At 37.5% G+C, this 18284-nt stretch overlaps 1 protein-coding gene across 7 annotated transcripts in view; it reads left to right on the top strand.

Annotated features, from left to right (window-relative positions):
* DCAF1 (DDB1 and CUL4 associated factor 1) overlaps positions 1 to 18284 on the top strand; it is a 77587-nt gene that overhangs the window by 27969 nt on the left and 31334 nt on the right. For all 7 annotated transcript variants that reach the window (XM_025456012.3, XM_025456011.3, XM_025456014.3 and 4 more), the window contains 7 exons: positions 4620 to 4757; positions 6281 to 6793; positions 7098 to 7199; positions 11594 to 11752; positions 13481 to 13660; positions 14728 to 14937; positions 15653 to 15822. In XM_025456012.3, coding sequence (XP_025311797.1) covers positions 4620 to 4757; positions 6281 to 6793; positions 7098 to 7199; positions 11594 to 11752; positions 13481 to 13660; positions 14728 to 14937; positions 15653 to 15822 — 1472 coding nt within the window. The remainder of the gene's footprint in view (positions 1 to 4619; positions 4758 to 6280; positions 6794 to 7097; positions 7200 to 11593; positions 11753 to 13480; positions 13661 to 14727; positions 14938 to 15652; positions 15823 to 18284) is intronic.

Below are 18284 nucleotides of genomic sequence, written 5' to 3' on the forward strand. Positions count from 1 at the left end.
TAAGATGCATTGCTTAGGGCAGTGTTTCTCAAACTTTGTGAAACATAATGTTTTTACATGCAATCCATTACATACATTGTATGTATGAAAAGTTTTTTGAACATTGTTTACTCTTTGTTTAGTGCATTCATATTTTGTTTCCTTTTTAGAGGTGGTTGCAAGTCACTAAATTGATTCTACTACTTTTAGCCACCATTTTATAAAGTTGCTAATTTGTACTTTGAGATACTGAAAATATCTTTAAATTTTATCTTTTTTTTTTTTAATTTATTCATGAGAGACATACAGAGAGAGGCAGAGACATAGGCAGAGGGAGAAGCAGGCTTCCTGAAGGGAGCCCAATGTGGGACTCAATCCTGGGACTCTGGGATCACGCCCTAAGCCAAAGGCAGACGCTCAACCTCTGAACCAACCAGGCATCCCAGTTATTGATTTTTCACTTCATTCCATTGTGATTGGAGAAAATTCTTTTTTTTTTTTTAAGATTTATTTATTCATGAGAGACATAGAGAGAGGCAGAGACACAGGCAGAGGAAGAAGCAGGCTCTCTGTGGGAAGCCCAATGTGGGACTCAATCTGGATTCTGGGATCACGCCCTAAGCCAAAGGCAGACACTCCACCGCTGAGCTACCCAGGCATCCTTGGAGAAAATTCTTTATAAGCATTTATTCTTGGGACACCTGGATGGCTCAGGGTTTAGCGCCTCCCTTTGGCCCAGGTCATGATGTTAGAGTCCTGGAATTGAGTCCCACATCAGCCTCCCTGCATGGAGCCTGCTTCTCCCTCTGCCTATGTCTCTGCCTCTCTCTCTGTGTCTCTCATGAATAAATAAATAAAATCTTAAAAAAAAAAAAAAGAACAACTTTTAAAATTTATTACCAATGGTGTTGCCTAACATGATCTATCCTGGAAACTGTTCCATGTGTACTTAGGAAGAATGTATATTCTGATCTTGTTGCGTGGGGGTATTCTCAATATGTCTATTAGGTCTAATTGATTTATAGTGTTCAACTCTGTTTCCTTACTGATCTTCTGTTTGGTTGTTCTATCCATTATTGAAAGTGGGGCATAGAGTTTTTTGTTGGGATAATAAGTTCTGGAAATATAGTGGTGATGGTTATGCAACATGGTGAATGTACTTAATCCCACTGAATTGTACCCTTAAGAATGGTTTGAATGGTTCAAAATTATTGAATGTAAAAGAATTACAACTCTCAAGAAAAGTCCAAGACTGTGGGAGACAAATGGCCATTTGGGAAAGGAACCAGAGAACTACTGGATATAAAAAGTAACAGTTACTGAATTTAAAAACTTAGTAGATGAATTAGAGTTAAGTTTAGACTCAGCTAAAGATAGAATTAATAAACTGGAAGATTTAATAGGATAACCAATAATAAAGCCCCTAGAAATGAGAGCTGAAAAATAGGCAAGAAGTTGATATATAGAGACTAGAATTAGAAAGTTCCAAGTGTATCTAAAAGGAATTTTTAGGAGGAGAGAATAGAAAGAAAAGGGAAAGGTAATATTCAGGGAGATGAGGCTAGGATTTTGCAAATTAATTGAAGACGTGACCACTCAAGATTCAGGAAGCCCAATAAAGAAATACTAAAGACAGATGCGATCTTAAAAGCAACCAGAGTAAAAAAGATTCCTGCAAATAATCAAACAGAATGAACTTTGCCACAGCAGCAAAGGTAATAGTAGAGGCCAGGTACTAGTAGAAAATGTCTTCAGAGTACCTTTGTAAACCTAGAAGTATTGACCAAATAAACAAAAGAGGGAACAAAAATTCTGAGTAAAATGTAGATAGAAGGAGCTCATTGGAGTTAGTATTTTAAAGTTCTTACACTGTTTGGAAAGAGGGGAAATAAAAGGCACTTAAAATACTAAATATGTTTTCATGTCAAATGTTTTTCCTTTTTAAAGATTTTGTTTATTCATAAGAGATAGAGAAAGAGACATAGGCAGAAGAAGAAGCAGGCTTCTCACAGGGAGCCTGATATGGGACTTGATCCCAGACCTGGGATCATGCCCTGAGCTTAAGGCAGACGCTCAACCACTGAGCCACCTAGGCTCACCTCATGTCAAATGTTTTAAAACAAAAATTTTCAAAATGTATTTTTCAGAGTGTTAATTTTTTGAAAAGAGGTTAAAGTATATAGAAATATGTGGGATAATGACTCCATGACTCTAAGGAAAGGTTTAAGATACACAAAATGTACAAAATTTAAAAGAAAATATTGTTAAGTCTGATTACATAAAAATTAAGAACTTGTGTTTATCATAAAACACCTTTAAAAGATGTGTATTTCATAGAAGTAGAAGCCTGAATGGTCAGTAGGCATGAACTGTGCCTAACCTTATTAATAAATGAGGAAATTAAAATTAAATGCAATGCCTTTTTTTCTTTTTCTTTTTCTTTTTTTTTTAAAGATTTTATTTATTCACTCATGAGAGAGACAGGCAGAGACACAGGCAGAGGGAGAAGCAGGCTCCAAGCAGGGACCCTGTTGCGGGACTCGATCCTGGGTCTCCAGGATCATGCCCTGGGTTGAGGGTGGCATTAAACCGCTGAGCCACCTGGGGTGTCCGCCTTTTTTTTTCTTTAAGAGAGAGCATGTGAGGGTCGAGTAGGGGGAGGGACAGAGGGCAAGAGAGAGAATCTTAAGCAGGCTTGCTCCACACCTTAGCATGGAGCCCAACACGAAGCTTGATCTCATGACCCTGAGATTGTTGACCTGAGCCGAAATCAAGAGTCAGACACTTAACGGACTGAGTCACCCAGATGTCCCTGCAATACTGTTTTTTTTTTTCATTTGTTTTTATTGAAGTTTGATTTGCCAGCATATAATGCCCATTGCTCATCCCATCTAGTGCCCTCCTCAGTGCCTGTCACTCAGTTACCGAACCCCCCCACCCACTTCCCCTTCTGAAATATTGTTTTTATACCCACCAGACTGTGGAAAATAAAAAGTGTGACAGTGGCCATGTTTTGACAAAGGTGTAGAAAAAAGAACTATTCACTGTTGTTGGAAATATGAATTGTTGCAGTCACATTGGAAGATAACTTGGCATCCTTCAGTAAAGTTGAGCGCATACATATCCTGTGATTTAGCAGTTCTGATCTTAGATTTCATCCTAGGGATATGCTTGCACAAAAATAGTTGTAGTTGCTTAAACTAACAAAATAGCAGCAAAATATGGAGGTGAAGAACATCTGGAGGTTGCTACTTGGGATCAGACACCCTTCTGCCACTCATATTTCTTAACCTTATTGTGACTCCGTTTTCTCTTCTGCAGGTACTTACCCAAACATATAGGGTTGATACGAGAAATTAATAAGTTTTTTAAAAAGATTTATTTATTTATTTATTCATGAGAGACACAGACTGAGAGAGAGAGGCAGAGACATAGGCAGAGGCAGGCTCCTCGCAGGGAGCCTGATGTGGGACTCAGTCCTGGACCCCAAGATCATGACCCAAATGAAGGCAGCTGCCCAACTGCTGAGCCACCCAGGCATCCCTAAATATTTTTTTTTTTTGAATTTATTTATTCATGAGAAACACAGGGAGGGAGAAGCAGGCTCCATACAGGGAGCCTGATGCAGGACTCGATTCTAGGATGTCAGGATCCTGACCTGAGTGAAGGCAGATGCTCAACTGCTAAGCCACCCAGGTGCCCCGAGAAATTAATAAGTAGTTATGTCCAAAGCCTATCTTACGTTGAATGCTGTGGGTGACAGCTTCATGTAACTATAGGTGAATGTAAAAAACATGTTGAGTAATAAGTTGAAGAAAAATACAGTACCATGGGGTTTATATAATTCAAAGTATGATACATTTAACAGAAGTTTAATAGGAAAATTGTTAAAATTCCGTTACTGTAGATACCCTTTGGGGAGAGAGCATAGGAGTGGCACAAAGAGGGACATAGGGAAGGTTTTTATTAATCTCAGTGGTAGATCATGGGTGATTTTCATTTTCTTTGGATTATATATGTTTGCATGTATTATTTCATAATAAATAAGTTTGGGATATGTGGAGTTAAGTACTTCTTTGATGGATGACTTCTCATTAATATTGTTAATTGTGCATTGTGAATTTCAAAGGAGGACATAGAATTTTTAGTGCTCCGTACTTGATTATTGAACATTTTGGGTCTTAAACATCTAATGTAGGACTATATTATGTGGTTATTGACCTTTAGCTTGGATTTTAATGGCTAAATAGGAATCTATTTCACAGATGCTCAGCTATTTTTTTTTTTAAGATTTTATTTATTTATTTGAGAGAGCAAGAGCCAGGGAGAAGGACAGAGAGAGAGAGAGAGAGAGAGAGAAACAGACTCCCTGCTGAGCAGGGAGCCGATGTGGGGCTCTGAATCCCAGGACTCTGAGATCATGACTTGAGCTGAAGGCAGACACTTAACCAACTGCCCCGATGGATAGCTATTTTAACTAAACCATTTGGAAACTTAGTTTACTTGTGCTTTTTAATCTTATAAGCAGCATTGAAGTATTTTATTAACTTTTTTTCACAAGACTGAAATCTTTGCTTATATCTTTAATTATGAAAATGATCTTTGCTGAATTGTACTATTTCATTTTCTTTACTATATAGGAAGGAATCGTTGAGAATCTTTTCAAATGGGCCCGAGAGGCTGATCAGCCATTGAGGACGTATTCTACTGGATTGTTAGGAGGTGCTATGGAGAATCAAGATATTGCTGCCAATTATAGGGATGAGAATTCACAGCTGGTAAGGATTATGTTGGAATTTCTTTCTGTATAAGATTGGAGCATATTCACAAGTTTTTTCTTGCTACCTGAACTCAGATAGTAGATCTTATTCATTACTTTGTATTGGAGTATAGCTATAATTTCGATATTGGAAGATTATTTTTCACGTTTTGATTTTACTTTTTTTAAAAAAGATTTTATTTATTTATGAGAGAGACAGAGAGGCAGAGATGTAGGCAGAGGGAGAAGCAGACTTCCTGCAGTAAGCCCGATGTGGGACTCGATCCCAGGACCCTGGGATCACAAACCCAAGCCAAAGGCAGATGCTCAACCACCAAACTACCCAAGCGTCCCTGATTTTACTTTTTTTTAACTTGAAATAGACATTTTCCATTTTGCCAAGGATCATGATAGTTTGTACTAGGTAAAGAATAGTACCATCCCCTTTCTTTTCCCAATATTTGCATTATGAAAATTTTAAGCATATAGCAAAATAGAATTTACAGATAGTAGCTATATACATCCACTTAAATTATTTGTGAATGTTTTAGTATACTTATTGTATACCCATCCACCCACCTTTCTTTCTATTCATCCACCATTTTTTGCAGATAACTTTTTTTAAAGATTTATGATTTTATTCATAAGAGACACAGAAAGAGAGGCAGAGACATAGGCAGATGGAGAAGCAGGCAGGGAGTCTGATGCAGGGCTCAATCCCAGGACCCAGGGTTCACAACTTGAGCCAAAGGCAGATGCTCACCCACTGAGCCACTCAGGCGCCCCTGTTTTTTTTTAAAAACTAAGCATACTACTACATTTTAGGGTTGGCTTAAAAAAATAAGTACTTTTTTTTTTTAGATTTATTTGTTTATTCATGAGACACACACACACACACACACACACACACAGAGAGAGAGAGAGAGAGAGGCAGAGACATAGGCAGAGGGAGAAGCAGGGTCCCCACACGGAGCCCCATGTGGGACTCAATCCCGGATCCTCGGATCATGCCCTGAGCTGAAGGCAGACGCTCAACTGCTGAGCCACTCAGATGTCCCAAAAAATAAATACTTAAAAGAAAAAGTGAAAAAGCGGTAAACTTGAAAACTAGATCATGTAATTATGTAGATGGCAGTATCTAACAATACAATTTATAACAGGTACAAGTTTGAGAAAACCTTCATGTTTTATTTTCAAAGATACTTTTTAAAAATCATGAATATGTCTGGTGTCTTCCTCATTAGGTGTGATGGTCCAGCCCAGCTTGATCTAGGTAGATCAATTGTGAAAGATGTGTGATATGTAAATGTGGTTTAGGTTTTCTGGGACATTTTATGAGGAATGAGACTTTTAGCTATTGCTTATTTTATCAAACTATAGAAATAAAGTCAAAATATTTATTAAGTCTTTACCATTTCCAGATATTAAGATGACTGCTTGAAGATTTAGTTTTCCTTAAATGGAAATAAGAATATTTATTAAGAATCCTTTAAATTAAGATGCAGGAGAAATAAAGCTTTTTACTCCAATATCTATTGATAGGTGGCAATAGTACTTCGAAGACTGAGGGAGCTGCAGCTTCAGGAAGTGGCTTTACGGCAAGAAAACAAGCGTCCCAGCCCACGAAAGCTCTCCTCTGAACCTCTTTTACCTCTGGATGAAGAAGCTGTGGATATGGACTATGGTGACATGGCTGTAGATGTAGTGGATGGCGAACAAGAGGAAGCTTCTGGGGACATGGAGATCTCTTTTCATCTTGATTCAGGCCACAAGACCAGTAGTAGAGTGAACTCAGCAGCCAAACCTGAGGAAGGAGGATTGAGAAAAAACAAGGCAGCAAAACAGGGTGACAGAGAGAGTTTTAGGAAAGCCAAGCAGAAGTTGGGTTTCTCAACGTCTGATCCAGATCGCATGTTTGTTGAGCTGTCTAATAGCAGCTGGTCAGAAATGTCACCTTGGGTGATTGGCACCAATTATACCCTTTATCCTATGACCCCTGCTATTGAGCAGCGTCTTATTCTCCAGTATTTGACCCCTCTAGGAGAATATCAGGAGGTAAGGTTACTGTTCATGCTTTGGGACTATTGTGCTTATTTCTGAGATAATTTATGGTAGCATTTTATACTTTGATATGTTTTTACTCTAATGCAAAAAAGGCTTGGCCCTAAACTGGTGAAGTCTTATGCTACTGGTAAAGTCTTAGGTCCCTTCTGATGCAGCTCTCTTTGATAAAAGTGTGTTTGTATGTTCATAAAGGAATAGAGGAGAGGTATCTCATTTTTAAAAATTTTTTGTACTCAGAATAGAAAATATGTGAAAATAAAGCCAGTGTTAAGATTTATTTTTGTCTTCATTTCAGTTACTTCCCATATTCATGCAACTTGGATCACGGGAACTGATGATGTTCTATATTGACCTGAAACAGACGAATGATGTCCTGCTTACGTTTGAGGCCCTCAAGGTAAAATTCTTTTCCTTTTAGATTTTATTTTTACCCAGTCTCTACAACTCAATATGGGGCTTGAACCCACAGCCCTGAGATCAAGAGTTGCATGTTCCATTGACTGAGTCAGCCTGGTGCCCCACTCCTGGTAAAATTCTTAAAAATATTAGATACTGGGATCCCTGGGTGGCGCAGCGGTTTGGCGCCTGCCTTTGGCCCAGGGCGCGATCCTGGAGACCCGGGATCGAATCCCACGTCGGGCTCCCAGTGCATGGAGCCTGCTTCTCCCTCTGCCTGTGTCTCTGCCTCTCTCTCTCTCTCTCTCTCTCTCTCTCTCTGTGACTATCATAAATAAATAAAAATTAAAAAAATAATAATAAAATAAAATTAAAAAAAATATTAGATACTGACCATTTTATTGACATGGATCTTACCCACGTGTTTACCACGTGTTTGGTCTATGGCATCTCTGGATTTTATTGCTCAGGGCTTTCTATTGCCAGATGTGACAAAATTGTAATGAATGAAAATTTCTTATTTAGATAGAACACATGAGGGTTACCAAGTGCTTTCACAGAAATTCAGGGGTCAATTCTAGGGGGTTGAATATTAATGTAGAAACTGGATCTAGATTTTGGAGTGGCCTCAGTTATTATTGCTGAATAGGAATGGAAAACTGTGTAGTACCTTATATCTTACTAATTTTTAAAATATTACCCCTGTCAGGCACCACCACTTTTTCTGAATTTGTAATTATATATACTGTGTGATGTTAGATTATTTAGATTGAACAAAATACAAATCAGAAAAGAGGTAAAGAAATAAGAGGCCCACCCGAATTCAGTAGAGGTAAATGATTTCCTAGGGTGCAGAGGTATTAAATATGGGAAGGCAGGTTAGTCTAGCCCACCAAATCCATACTTTTCTATGATAATAAAGGTAATCTGTATGGAGAGAGAGAAGTTGAATGAATAACATTGTGGCTGTCATATAGTTCTACCAAGCAGGTAACTGATGAACAGAGTGCTTTTCTGTGAATGTTTACAATGTTAAGATTAATAGATCAAATCTTTATGATTTGGTTAAGAGAGACAGTCATGTAAGCCTATGATTTCTTTTAGATATTACAGGTGTTGTGGAAAAAAGTATAGGATACAAAGGAAGAGGTGGTTTCTTCTACCTAAGAAATGTTTCCAGAAAACACCTCTGAAAAAGAAGTGATGCGCCCTCTGGCTCTTTAAAGTTACAACTTGAAGAAAAAAAATAAAGCTACAACTTTATATTTGATATTCCAGAGCTGTGCTGTCCAACAGAACTGTTAGTAATGATGGAAATTTTTTGTATCTCTGCTTTTCAGTACAGTGGCTACTGGCTGTATGGGCACTTAATATGTAGCTAGTGCCACTGAGGCATTGAATTTTTATCTTAATTTTAATTTAATTAGCTGCATGTGGCCAGTGACTACTATATTGGAAAGGACTGTTCCACAGTATTTTGAAATGAAATAGAAATGAGGAAAATTGTCTTTCAGATCCCAGAAATTTTAAATTTGGAGGAGGACAGATATACACTGGGGTTACTTAGGTTCCTGTGTGTGGATGTGTGTGTGTGTGTTTGTAAATTCATTATACTTTGAACAATGAGATGAAGCTGGAGGTCAGAGTTCTCTCTGCTTCAAAGGTGTTGCTTTCCAGTGTAGCATTCTGTCCTGAATAGGATATAGCAGAAGAGGGGATTTGGGCAGTTATTATTTCTATAGGTTACATATGAGGAGTTATAATGGGTGTCATTATTAAACTGTTTCCATGCAGAGTTGTATAAAGGATTAAAGAAAATAAAATAAGGGTGAATAGGGAAAAATCACAAAAGAGATCTTTATTATGGAGAAGTAGTAATGTAGATGGGGCCCCTGGGTTGCTCAATTAGTTGAGCATCTGGGCTCTTGGTTTTGGCCCAGGTTGTGATCTCAGAATTGAGCCTTATGTTGGTTCAATAGAGCCTTATGTTGGTTCTGTGGTTGGTGTGGAGCCTGAGATTCTTGCCACTCTTTCTCACTCTGCTCATCCTCCTACTTGGGCACGTGTGCGTTCTCTTTCTCTCTCATAAATTAAAAATAATTAATTAATTTAAAAAATCTTTAAAAAAGTAATGTAGAGGGGCACCTGGGTGGCTCAGTGGGTGAACATCTGCCTTTGCTCAGGTCATGACCCTGGAGTCCTGGGATCAAGTACTGCAGCAGGCTCCCTGCAGAGAGCCTGCTTCTCCTGCCTGTGTCTCTGCCTTTCTCTCTGTTTCTCTCATGAATTAAAAAAAAAAAAAAATATATATATATATATATATATATATATATAATGTGTGTGTGTGTGTATATATATACACACACACAAATATATGTATATATGTGTATATATATAGAAAGGTGTACTTTTTTATTCAAAAGGAAAACTCAGTTGTATAGGAGGAGGGACAGGTATTGAAATTAGTAGAAACAAAATGGATTAAAAGAGTAATTTGAACCAGCCCTTATATGGAGACACATCATAAGGACTGAAAATAGAATCTCTGTTTACACTAGTGATCTAGGTTATAGGCTTTGTATTGGTATATGTGCTGCTGAAGCAAGCACATAAGCTTTGTATTGTTGTAAAGGGTGAGCCTGCTTATTCTGTTTTCCCACCTACCTATCCTGGCAGTGAAATTGCCACTTTATGGTAGTGGCAGACATGTGAAAGACTATACATTCAGTGGCTTAAGGGTAGGAGGGGAACCATATGTGGTTTAGCTACTTCTTGGGAGATGGATTTGTTTAACAGACAAAAAGACTAGAGAGGGAAGGGATTTGAATTACATATAAGGATTAATTGGAATATGGATGTTGAGAGAACTTCCGAAGAGGATACATGCCTGTCTTTTTTAGCCATTGACCTTGGCAAGATTTGTATCAAATTATGGACTTGCCAATCTGTGTTGTCTGCACTTGTGCAACTTGTGTCACCACCCAGAAGACACCTTGGTAGGAGAAACAGGAGGGGGAGCTCTAGTTCTTCTGAGGCCCTGTCCACGTTCGCCTAGGTTCAGTCATCAAGTAGCCTGCTGCTTAGCATTATACTTCCTGCCTTTAAAATTGACCCCGAAGATCAGGTCCAGTGGAGAAGCTAGTGGTTATTGAACAGGAAGTTAACAAAGTTTTAAAGATAACAAACTTTTTTTTTTAAGATTTATTTATTTATTTATTTGAGAGAGCAGGGAGAGGGGCAGAGAGAAGGAGAGAAGCAGACTCCCCACTGAGTAGGGAGCCACATTAGGGGCTTGATCCCACAAAAGTTTGAGATCACAACCTGAGCCAAAATCAAGAGTCATCACTTCCTATGGAGCCACCCAGGTGCCAACTTTTAAAGGTCAATTTAAGGTGCATTCTGATAAGTTTCAAAAATTTTACTAGTTTTGGTAATTTGTTGAAGATGGTATGTGGGGTCATATATATTGAGAATCAGTATAAAAGAAGACAAAGTTTGTTATTTTATTAGATGATGAATCCGTGACCGAGCCAAAACTAGAACATAGAACTGATTACGTTAGAAGGATTTATTTTTATTTATTTATTTATTTTAAATTTATAATATTTTTTTAATTTATTTTTTTATTTATTTATGATAGTCACACAGAGAGAGAGAGAGGCAGAGACACAGGCAGAGGGAGAAGCAGGCTCCATGCACCGGGACCCCGACATGGGATTTGATCCCGGGTCCCCAGGATCGTGCCCCGGGCCAAAGGCAGGCGCCAAACCTCTGCGCCACCCAGGGATCCCATGTTAGAAGGATTCAAATGGGAAGGTTAAAAATCCTTTAGGGAAGCTATGTAATAAAATGGTTATGGGATTATGCCGTTTTTTTATAGCAGTATCTTTCATATCTTGTTTTTCACTCTTATGAAAACCTTTGATGTTAGAAGGGAATATTATAAAATCTTAGAGTTTTTTTGGATTTTTGGTTTTCCTTTTTTAAAATCTTTTACTTTATTTTAATTAATTAATTTAGGATTTTTGGTTTTCCTTTTTTTTTTTAAAGATTTTATTTATTTATTCATGATAGTCACACACACACAGAGAGAGAGGCAGAGACATAGGCAGAGGGAGAAGCAGGCTCCATGCAGGGAGCCCGACGTGGGATTCGATTCCGGGTCTCCGGGATCACGCCCTGGGCCAAAGGCAGGCGCTAAACCGCTGCGCCACCCAGGGATCCCCGGGTTTTTGGTTTTCCTTAAGCAATACTGGTTTTACTTCTGTTATTAGGGAGTGGTTGTCTACTTCAGGGGATTCCTTCTATTTAGCAGTTTGACTTAATGTTTTGTGAAGAGATTTTGTGATTATTCTAGATTGTTCCACAATAACATGTGTCCCTTTTGCTTATTAGCACCTTGCATCTCTCCTGCTCCATAACAAGTTTGCCACAGAATTTGTTGCACATGGTGGAGTACAGAAATTACTGGAAATTCCTCGTCCTTCTATGGCTGCAACTGGTGTATCCATGTGCTTGTATTACCTGTCCTACAACCAGGATGCTATGGAAAGAGTAAGTCCAGTCCATTTAGGGTATGGAAATAGAATTGGGCAGGCAGTCACTCTAACACATTCACAGAATGACTTTTGGGTAAGACAAAATGAATAGTTAGAGTAAATTTTATTGTATTATTTTAAAGATTTGTCCATTTATTTTAGAGAGTGTGGGTGGGAGGAGGAGGGGGAGAGGGAGAGGATGAGAGAATCCTCAAGCAGACTGCCTGCTGAGCATGGAACCTGCTGTGGGGCTCAATTTCAGGATCCTGAGATCACAACCTAAGCTGAAACCAAGAGTTGGACGCTCATCTGACTGAGCCACCCAGGTGCCCCTTGGAGTAAATTTTAATGAAAGAAGCAAAGAGCATGAATATATCACCTTTAGAAAGCATTCTAAAATGTAAAATTGTTTGCAAAAGTTTGTTTTTTCCTGACTTCTGAATAAAAACAAGCAAGATGGATTAGAGTCTTGGGGCTTTATTTAGTTTATGCCATTTCTGTTGAATTAATATTAGTTTTGGGGCTCTCTTCAGGAGTACCTCCCTCATGGAGTTATATTTTGGATTTTGAGTCAGCCTGTTATAAAAACAGTAGATAAGACTTTGTGTATGTTATCAAATATTGGGTGGTGGAGATAATAAAATAATTCCAGTTGTTTTTGGGGCTCCAGAGGTTCCCCATCTGGTTCTTCAGTTTTTCCAGTTAAGACTTTTTTATTTAGTGATTAAAAAAATATTATTAAGTTATATTTGAAAAATAATGGGTCCTTAGACACACTTGGGGAAGATTTTATCATTTCTATGCTTGGAATATTTTTCTAATATTCTATGTGGTGTGGCTTTGCTGGTAGAGTGAAGTTGGTAAATTCTTGGGCTATGGCTTGATTCATCTTTGCATATGTATTAAAAGGTAATGTCTTAGTTTTAATTTTTTTCCCTCGAGATCAGCATTATGCAAAGATATGTAGTCTCTTTGAGAGTAGTAACCTAATCAATCTGTGGGTGTATATACAAAATTAATTATGGCTAAGATAAAAAAAGCAAACCTGGGTAATGCTGTAGAATTCATCCATCTATAAGAGACATCAGATGTGTGAAATGAATCAGTGAGTGGTTGGATAACAAACTTGTAGACTTTAGTATCAGAAGGCTTGGTCACTTTTATCACCCTGGGGAAGTCCTTTATCTCTTTGAACTTCTTTCTCTCTCTCTCTCTCTCTCTCTTTTTTTTTTTAAGATACTTATTTGAGAGAGAGAGAGACAGCACAAGTAGGGTAAGGGGCAAAAGGAAGAGAAGCAGACTCCCCATTGAGCAGGGAGCCCAACACGCGGCTCAATCCAGGACCCTGGGGTCATGACCTGAGCCAAAGGCAGACGCTTAAACTATTGAGACACCCAGATGCCCCTCTTTCTTACCTTTTAAGGGGCAATCCTAATACCTATGGAACTGAGCACTGTGAGCATTAAAGGATGTTAATATTTGCAAAATTTGGCACTCAGTAAATACAGCTCAGATTTAAGTATGTATCTAAATTTAGGTTTTCAGGTTTGGAATAGATTGTTACAGAATTTCATTTGTAACTTAAGCTTTAAACTCAGAATGACTGGATTAGTAGTGATCATTGCATTCTGCAAAGATATTTATACACTGCAAAGTTACTCACTACACTGGTGAATTTTTCATCTCTTTTGAAGGTTCCTTTGCCTGAAATTTTTAAAAATTATGTTTTGTTTATTGTTTGCAGGTTTGTATGCATCCCCACAATGTTCTGTCTGATGTGGTGAACTATACCCTGTGGTTAATGGAATGTTCTCATGCCTCAGGATGCTGCCATGCTACCATGTTTTTCTCAATTTGCTTCTCCTTCCGGGCCGTGTTGGAGCTCTTTGACCGCTATGATGGTCTTCGTCGTCTGGTGAATTTGGTGAGGTTCTCGATGGCTCCTCAAAGTGAGGAGTAGGGGTCCAACTTCTCTTCACTATCTTTCAGCAGTGTTGAAGGGAGGAAGCTTTTTTCTTTCCTTTTTTTTTTTTTTTTTTTAAAGATTTAATTTTTAAGTAATCTACACCCAACGTGGGACTTGAATTCAAGAGTCATGTTCCACCAACTGAGCCAGGTACCCTGAGAGGAAGCTTTTGACTGGAGGAATTTTGCTGTTATTCTCTGTGAATGAAGTCTTTTTCCTCTCTACAGTATCAAATTTCTCTTCCTCTTAAGTGGTTAGAGGACTCTGTGCTAAAAGACATGTCTTGAATATAGTAATTTCATAAGGGGATTTGTGTCTATAATCTTGATCTTCTTAAAAGCAATGGCTATGTACCTGAATGTCTTTCAACATGTTTAAGAGCTATGTAATTTTGGGACGGCTGGGTGGCTCAGTGGCTGAGTATCTGCTTTCAGCTAGAGCCTGATCCTGGGGTCTGGGGATCGAGTCCTGCATCGGGCTCCCTGTGAGGAGCCTGCTTCTCCCTTTGTCTATGTCTCTGCCTCTCTCTCTCTGTGTCTCTTATGAGTAAATAAACAAAATCTTAAAAAAAAAAAAAGCTATGTAATTTTTCTTTTTTCTTAAATTAATTTATTTTAGAGAATGCATGTGCCCAAGCAAGGTGTGGGAGGGACAGGGAGAGAGAGAATCACAACTGGACTCCCTGCTGAGCAACAGAGCCCAACATGGGGCTCAGTCTCATAACCCACGAGATCATGACTTGAGACGAAACTATGAGTCGGATGATTTAACCAACTGAGCCACCCACGCACCCCAAGCTATATAATTTTTCAATAACTTTGTTTTTTATTATTATTTTTAATAACTTTATTTTTAAAAGCCGTTTTGCTTTCATATGGCTACTCTTAGCATGTTGTATGGATAAACTTTGATGTTTGTCAATGTTGTTGAGCATAAAATTTTAATGTAATCTTTTTCTTCCTTTTACTTTTTTCTCTGTTTTTCCCTTCCTCCTCTTTTGCCCTATTTTGTCTCTTTCTTAATAGATTAGTACTTTGGAGATTCTAAATTTGGAAGACCAGGGTGCACTTCTGAGTGATGATGAAATATTTGCCAGCCGCCAGACTGGGAAACACACTTGCATGGCCTTGCGCAAGTACTTTGAGGCCCACCTGGCCATTAAATTGGAACAAGTGAAGCAGTCCCTTCAGAGAACTGAGGGTGGCATTCTTGTCCATCCTCAACCCCCGTACAAGGTGAGAGGACCTTGTCTTAAAAGGAAAAATTGTTAGCTCTCCATAGAATCTTAGTCTTTTTTTTTTTTTATTTATTTTTTTATTTTTTATTTTTTTTTAGAATCTTAGTCTTGAAAGTCATTCAGATCAGTATGGCATATCCATTGTTGGTGTATACATGCCCTTTGGAGGCAGAACACTGTGAAAATGGGTGTACCAGGGACTTGTTTTGCTCCCAGTTCTAGGTTGCTACTTCTCTGGGATATTAGAACTAAAAGATGAACTGAGGTGTGTATAAAAGGGCTTTCTTTTATGAAAAGTACTAGATATCCTACCTCCTTTGTGGAATTTTTTTCCTGAAATGGTACATCTGTTACTCCACTTCTCTATCATTTTTTAACTTGGCTGTGTTTTAGAGTGAAGATTAATATCTGCATGTTACAAAAATCACATATTGAAAACAGACCAATTATTTTATGTGGTGCTTCTTTAGCTGTAAAACATGCATCAACATGTTGAATGTTTTGTTAACTTTTTTGGGCAAAATGTATTGTGAGTCTGGTTATAAATAAAAGGTTAAACAAATATTATTTCACATGTGAGCTATTGACTCATTTGTGGAATTCGAAAGCTCTTATTACTTAGCTTTATTAAAACCTGTTGGCCACTGAGCTGTGATGGAGAAGGTAGCAGACAGGTAATAGAATTCCTTAATAATGTGTATATTTCCTTATAGGCATGTTCATATACTCATGAACAGATTGTGGAAATGATGGAGTTTTTGATAGAGTATGGCCCAGCGCAACTGTATTGGGAACCAGCTGAAGTCTTCCTCAAACTTTCTTGTGTTCAACTCTTGTTGCAGCTTATTTCAATTGCCTGCAATTGGAAGACCTATTATGCAAGGTGGGATTAGGGAAAGGTTTTAAATGAAATTGGATTTTGCTTTTTGGTATAGTTGATGTTGGTTTGTATATAGTGTATGCTTAGCAAACCTTTGTTGAACTGAAGTGAAATTTTGGGTGTGAATTTGAGAAATTAGAGTAAGGATGATAATATCCATATGTTTTTTTAAAGATTTCATTTATTTGAGAGAGCAGAGAGAACACGAGCGAGCAGGTGGGGAGAGGGAGAAGCAGGACTCCCCGCCGAGCAGGGAGACTAACATGGGAGCCTGATCCCAGGATCCCGGATCGTGACCTGAGCTGAAGGCAGATGTTTAACTAACTGAAGCCACCCAGGTGCCCCAAGAGGATAATATTTTTAATTTAAAGAATACTTGTTTATATTTATGGTTCTGATGATGAATACTGCATGATATGCAGAGATCAACATCTCTACTCTCAAAGAAGCTGTATAATTTACACAGCTACAGAGGTAGGGTTGAAGTCCTGTCTTGAGACTGCAATCTAGTATTTTTTGGTACTTAGACTGTAAATATCTCTCTACTGTTTGACAGCCACATGTAATGTTTATCTTCCTCTCACATAAAACTGTATTTTGTGCTTTTGTTAATGATTTTCACGATTCAGTTAAGATTCATTGGTGCAAAACAGGAAGAGGCTCAGAAAAGGACAGCTGATAGAATTAGGAGCTTGGGTGGCTTCTATTTGAGGATGATGTAAAATAATGAAAACTATATTTTGGAAAAGATAGAATCTGAAGAGAAGATAACAGTTTATAAAGAGTGGCTCTTTACTTTTTTTCCCTACCCAGCCATTGCTATTAAAGACAAGATAGGCTTATTTAGGGTGCATATGGCTTGTTTGAGAAATGTCAGGATATCAAATCTTAAGGAGATAACTTTTTGCAGCAGCCACTTCAAACTTTTTGGTCTCAAGACCATTTTATTAAAAATTATTGAGAACCTCAAAGAGCTTTTGTTTTTGTGTTAAAATCTATTGATAGTTAACATTTGAAAAATAAAACTGAGAAAGTATAAAAATACTTATGAATTTACTTAAAAATCTGAGTTAATGACATCGATTAGCATTTTTTATGAAAAATTTCCATAATAAAATCTGATAATTTCAGCAGAGTTGAATAGAGTATGGCTCTATCTACTTAATACTTCATATCTGCCTCTGTATTTACTCTTTCGTGACATCACACATGACATAGCCTCTGGAAAGCTCCAGTATCTATCTGCCTGTAAGAGAATAAGAGTGAGAAAGTATAATATCTTGGTGTTATTATGAAAATAGTTTTACATCAAAGGACTTTCTGAAAGGGCCTCAGAGAACCCTGGGGTCCCCTAACCACACTTTGTGAACCATTGTTTTAAAATATTAAAGTAGGTTATTATAAGTACTTAAATGTTGTTGAAAAGATGAAAGCTCTAAAGAGAACTAGGAAGATTATAAAAACATTTCTTTGAGTGGTAAATCCATAGAAATGTAAATATATTGGGAATACATACTGTAAAAGTTTATTTTTAGAAATAAAATTAAGTACGTCTGTTTAGAATATACAGATCCTTAGAAAATTATTCTTAGCCACTGTTAATTTCTCCAGTCTTTTTTCTATAATGTATGTAAATATACATAATTGAGAATATAGTATTTAACCAAATTCATCTTTTTTATGAAATAATTAAAAATATAAAAAGGTACAGAGACCAATAAAACAACTACTTAGTGCCCAGGGTTGGCATGTGGTGGCATTATTCTTTCTCAGTTCCTTTTTCTGCCTTCCCATAGTGACCAATCTTATGAAGTGCATTCTCTCCATTTTTTTTCATGTTTTTATATGTATGTGTGTGTATGTAAACAGTAATGTAATACTTCTTAGTTTTTTAACATATATTATCCTGCATGTATCTTTTGCAACTTGCTTTTTTCACCCTATGTTTGAGATTTATGTGTGATATTTATTTGAACTCTTGTATTTCTTTCTTTTTTTTTTTGAACTCTTGTATTTCTATATTAGTTTATGATTCTATTGATGGGTATTTAGTGCTCGTTACTTCTTTTTTGCTGTCATGTGAATGGTACCACAAACCTCTTTTTAGAGTTTCTTTGAGGATATGATGTATGTAGTCTGGATTATAGGGCACCTGCATTTCATCTTTAGTAGATGTTGCATACCATTTTCATCTCTCACCAGCAGGATATGGGGGTTTTCATTTCTCTACCTTTTTTTCAATAACTGGTAATGTCAGACATAAAATATTATCTTATGTTCTCCATTTCATTAATGTTGTATTTTAGCCTTTCCCTTTGTCCTTTAGAGTTCTTTGAAAACAACTGTCTGCAGTGCAGAGTAGTTCATATGAATGTACCATAATTTGACACTCATGTATTCCTATTGTCTTTTAGATTTTCTAATTCTTTTGTTATTTTAAATGATGGGGTAATGGACATCTTAAC

Source organism: Canis lupus, chromosome 20 (assembly GCF_003254725.2).
Source record: "Canis lupus dingo isolate Sandy chromosome 20, ASM325472v2, whole genome shotgun sequence".
NCBI classification, from domain to species: domain Eukaryota; kingdom Metazoa; phylum Chordata; class Mammalia; order Carnivora; family Canidae; genus Canis; species Canis lupus.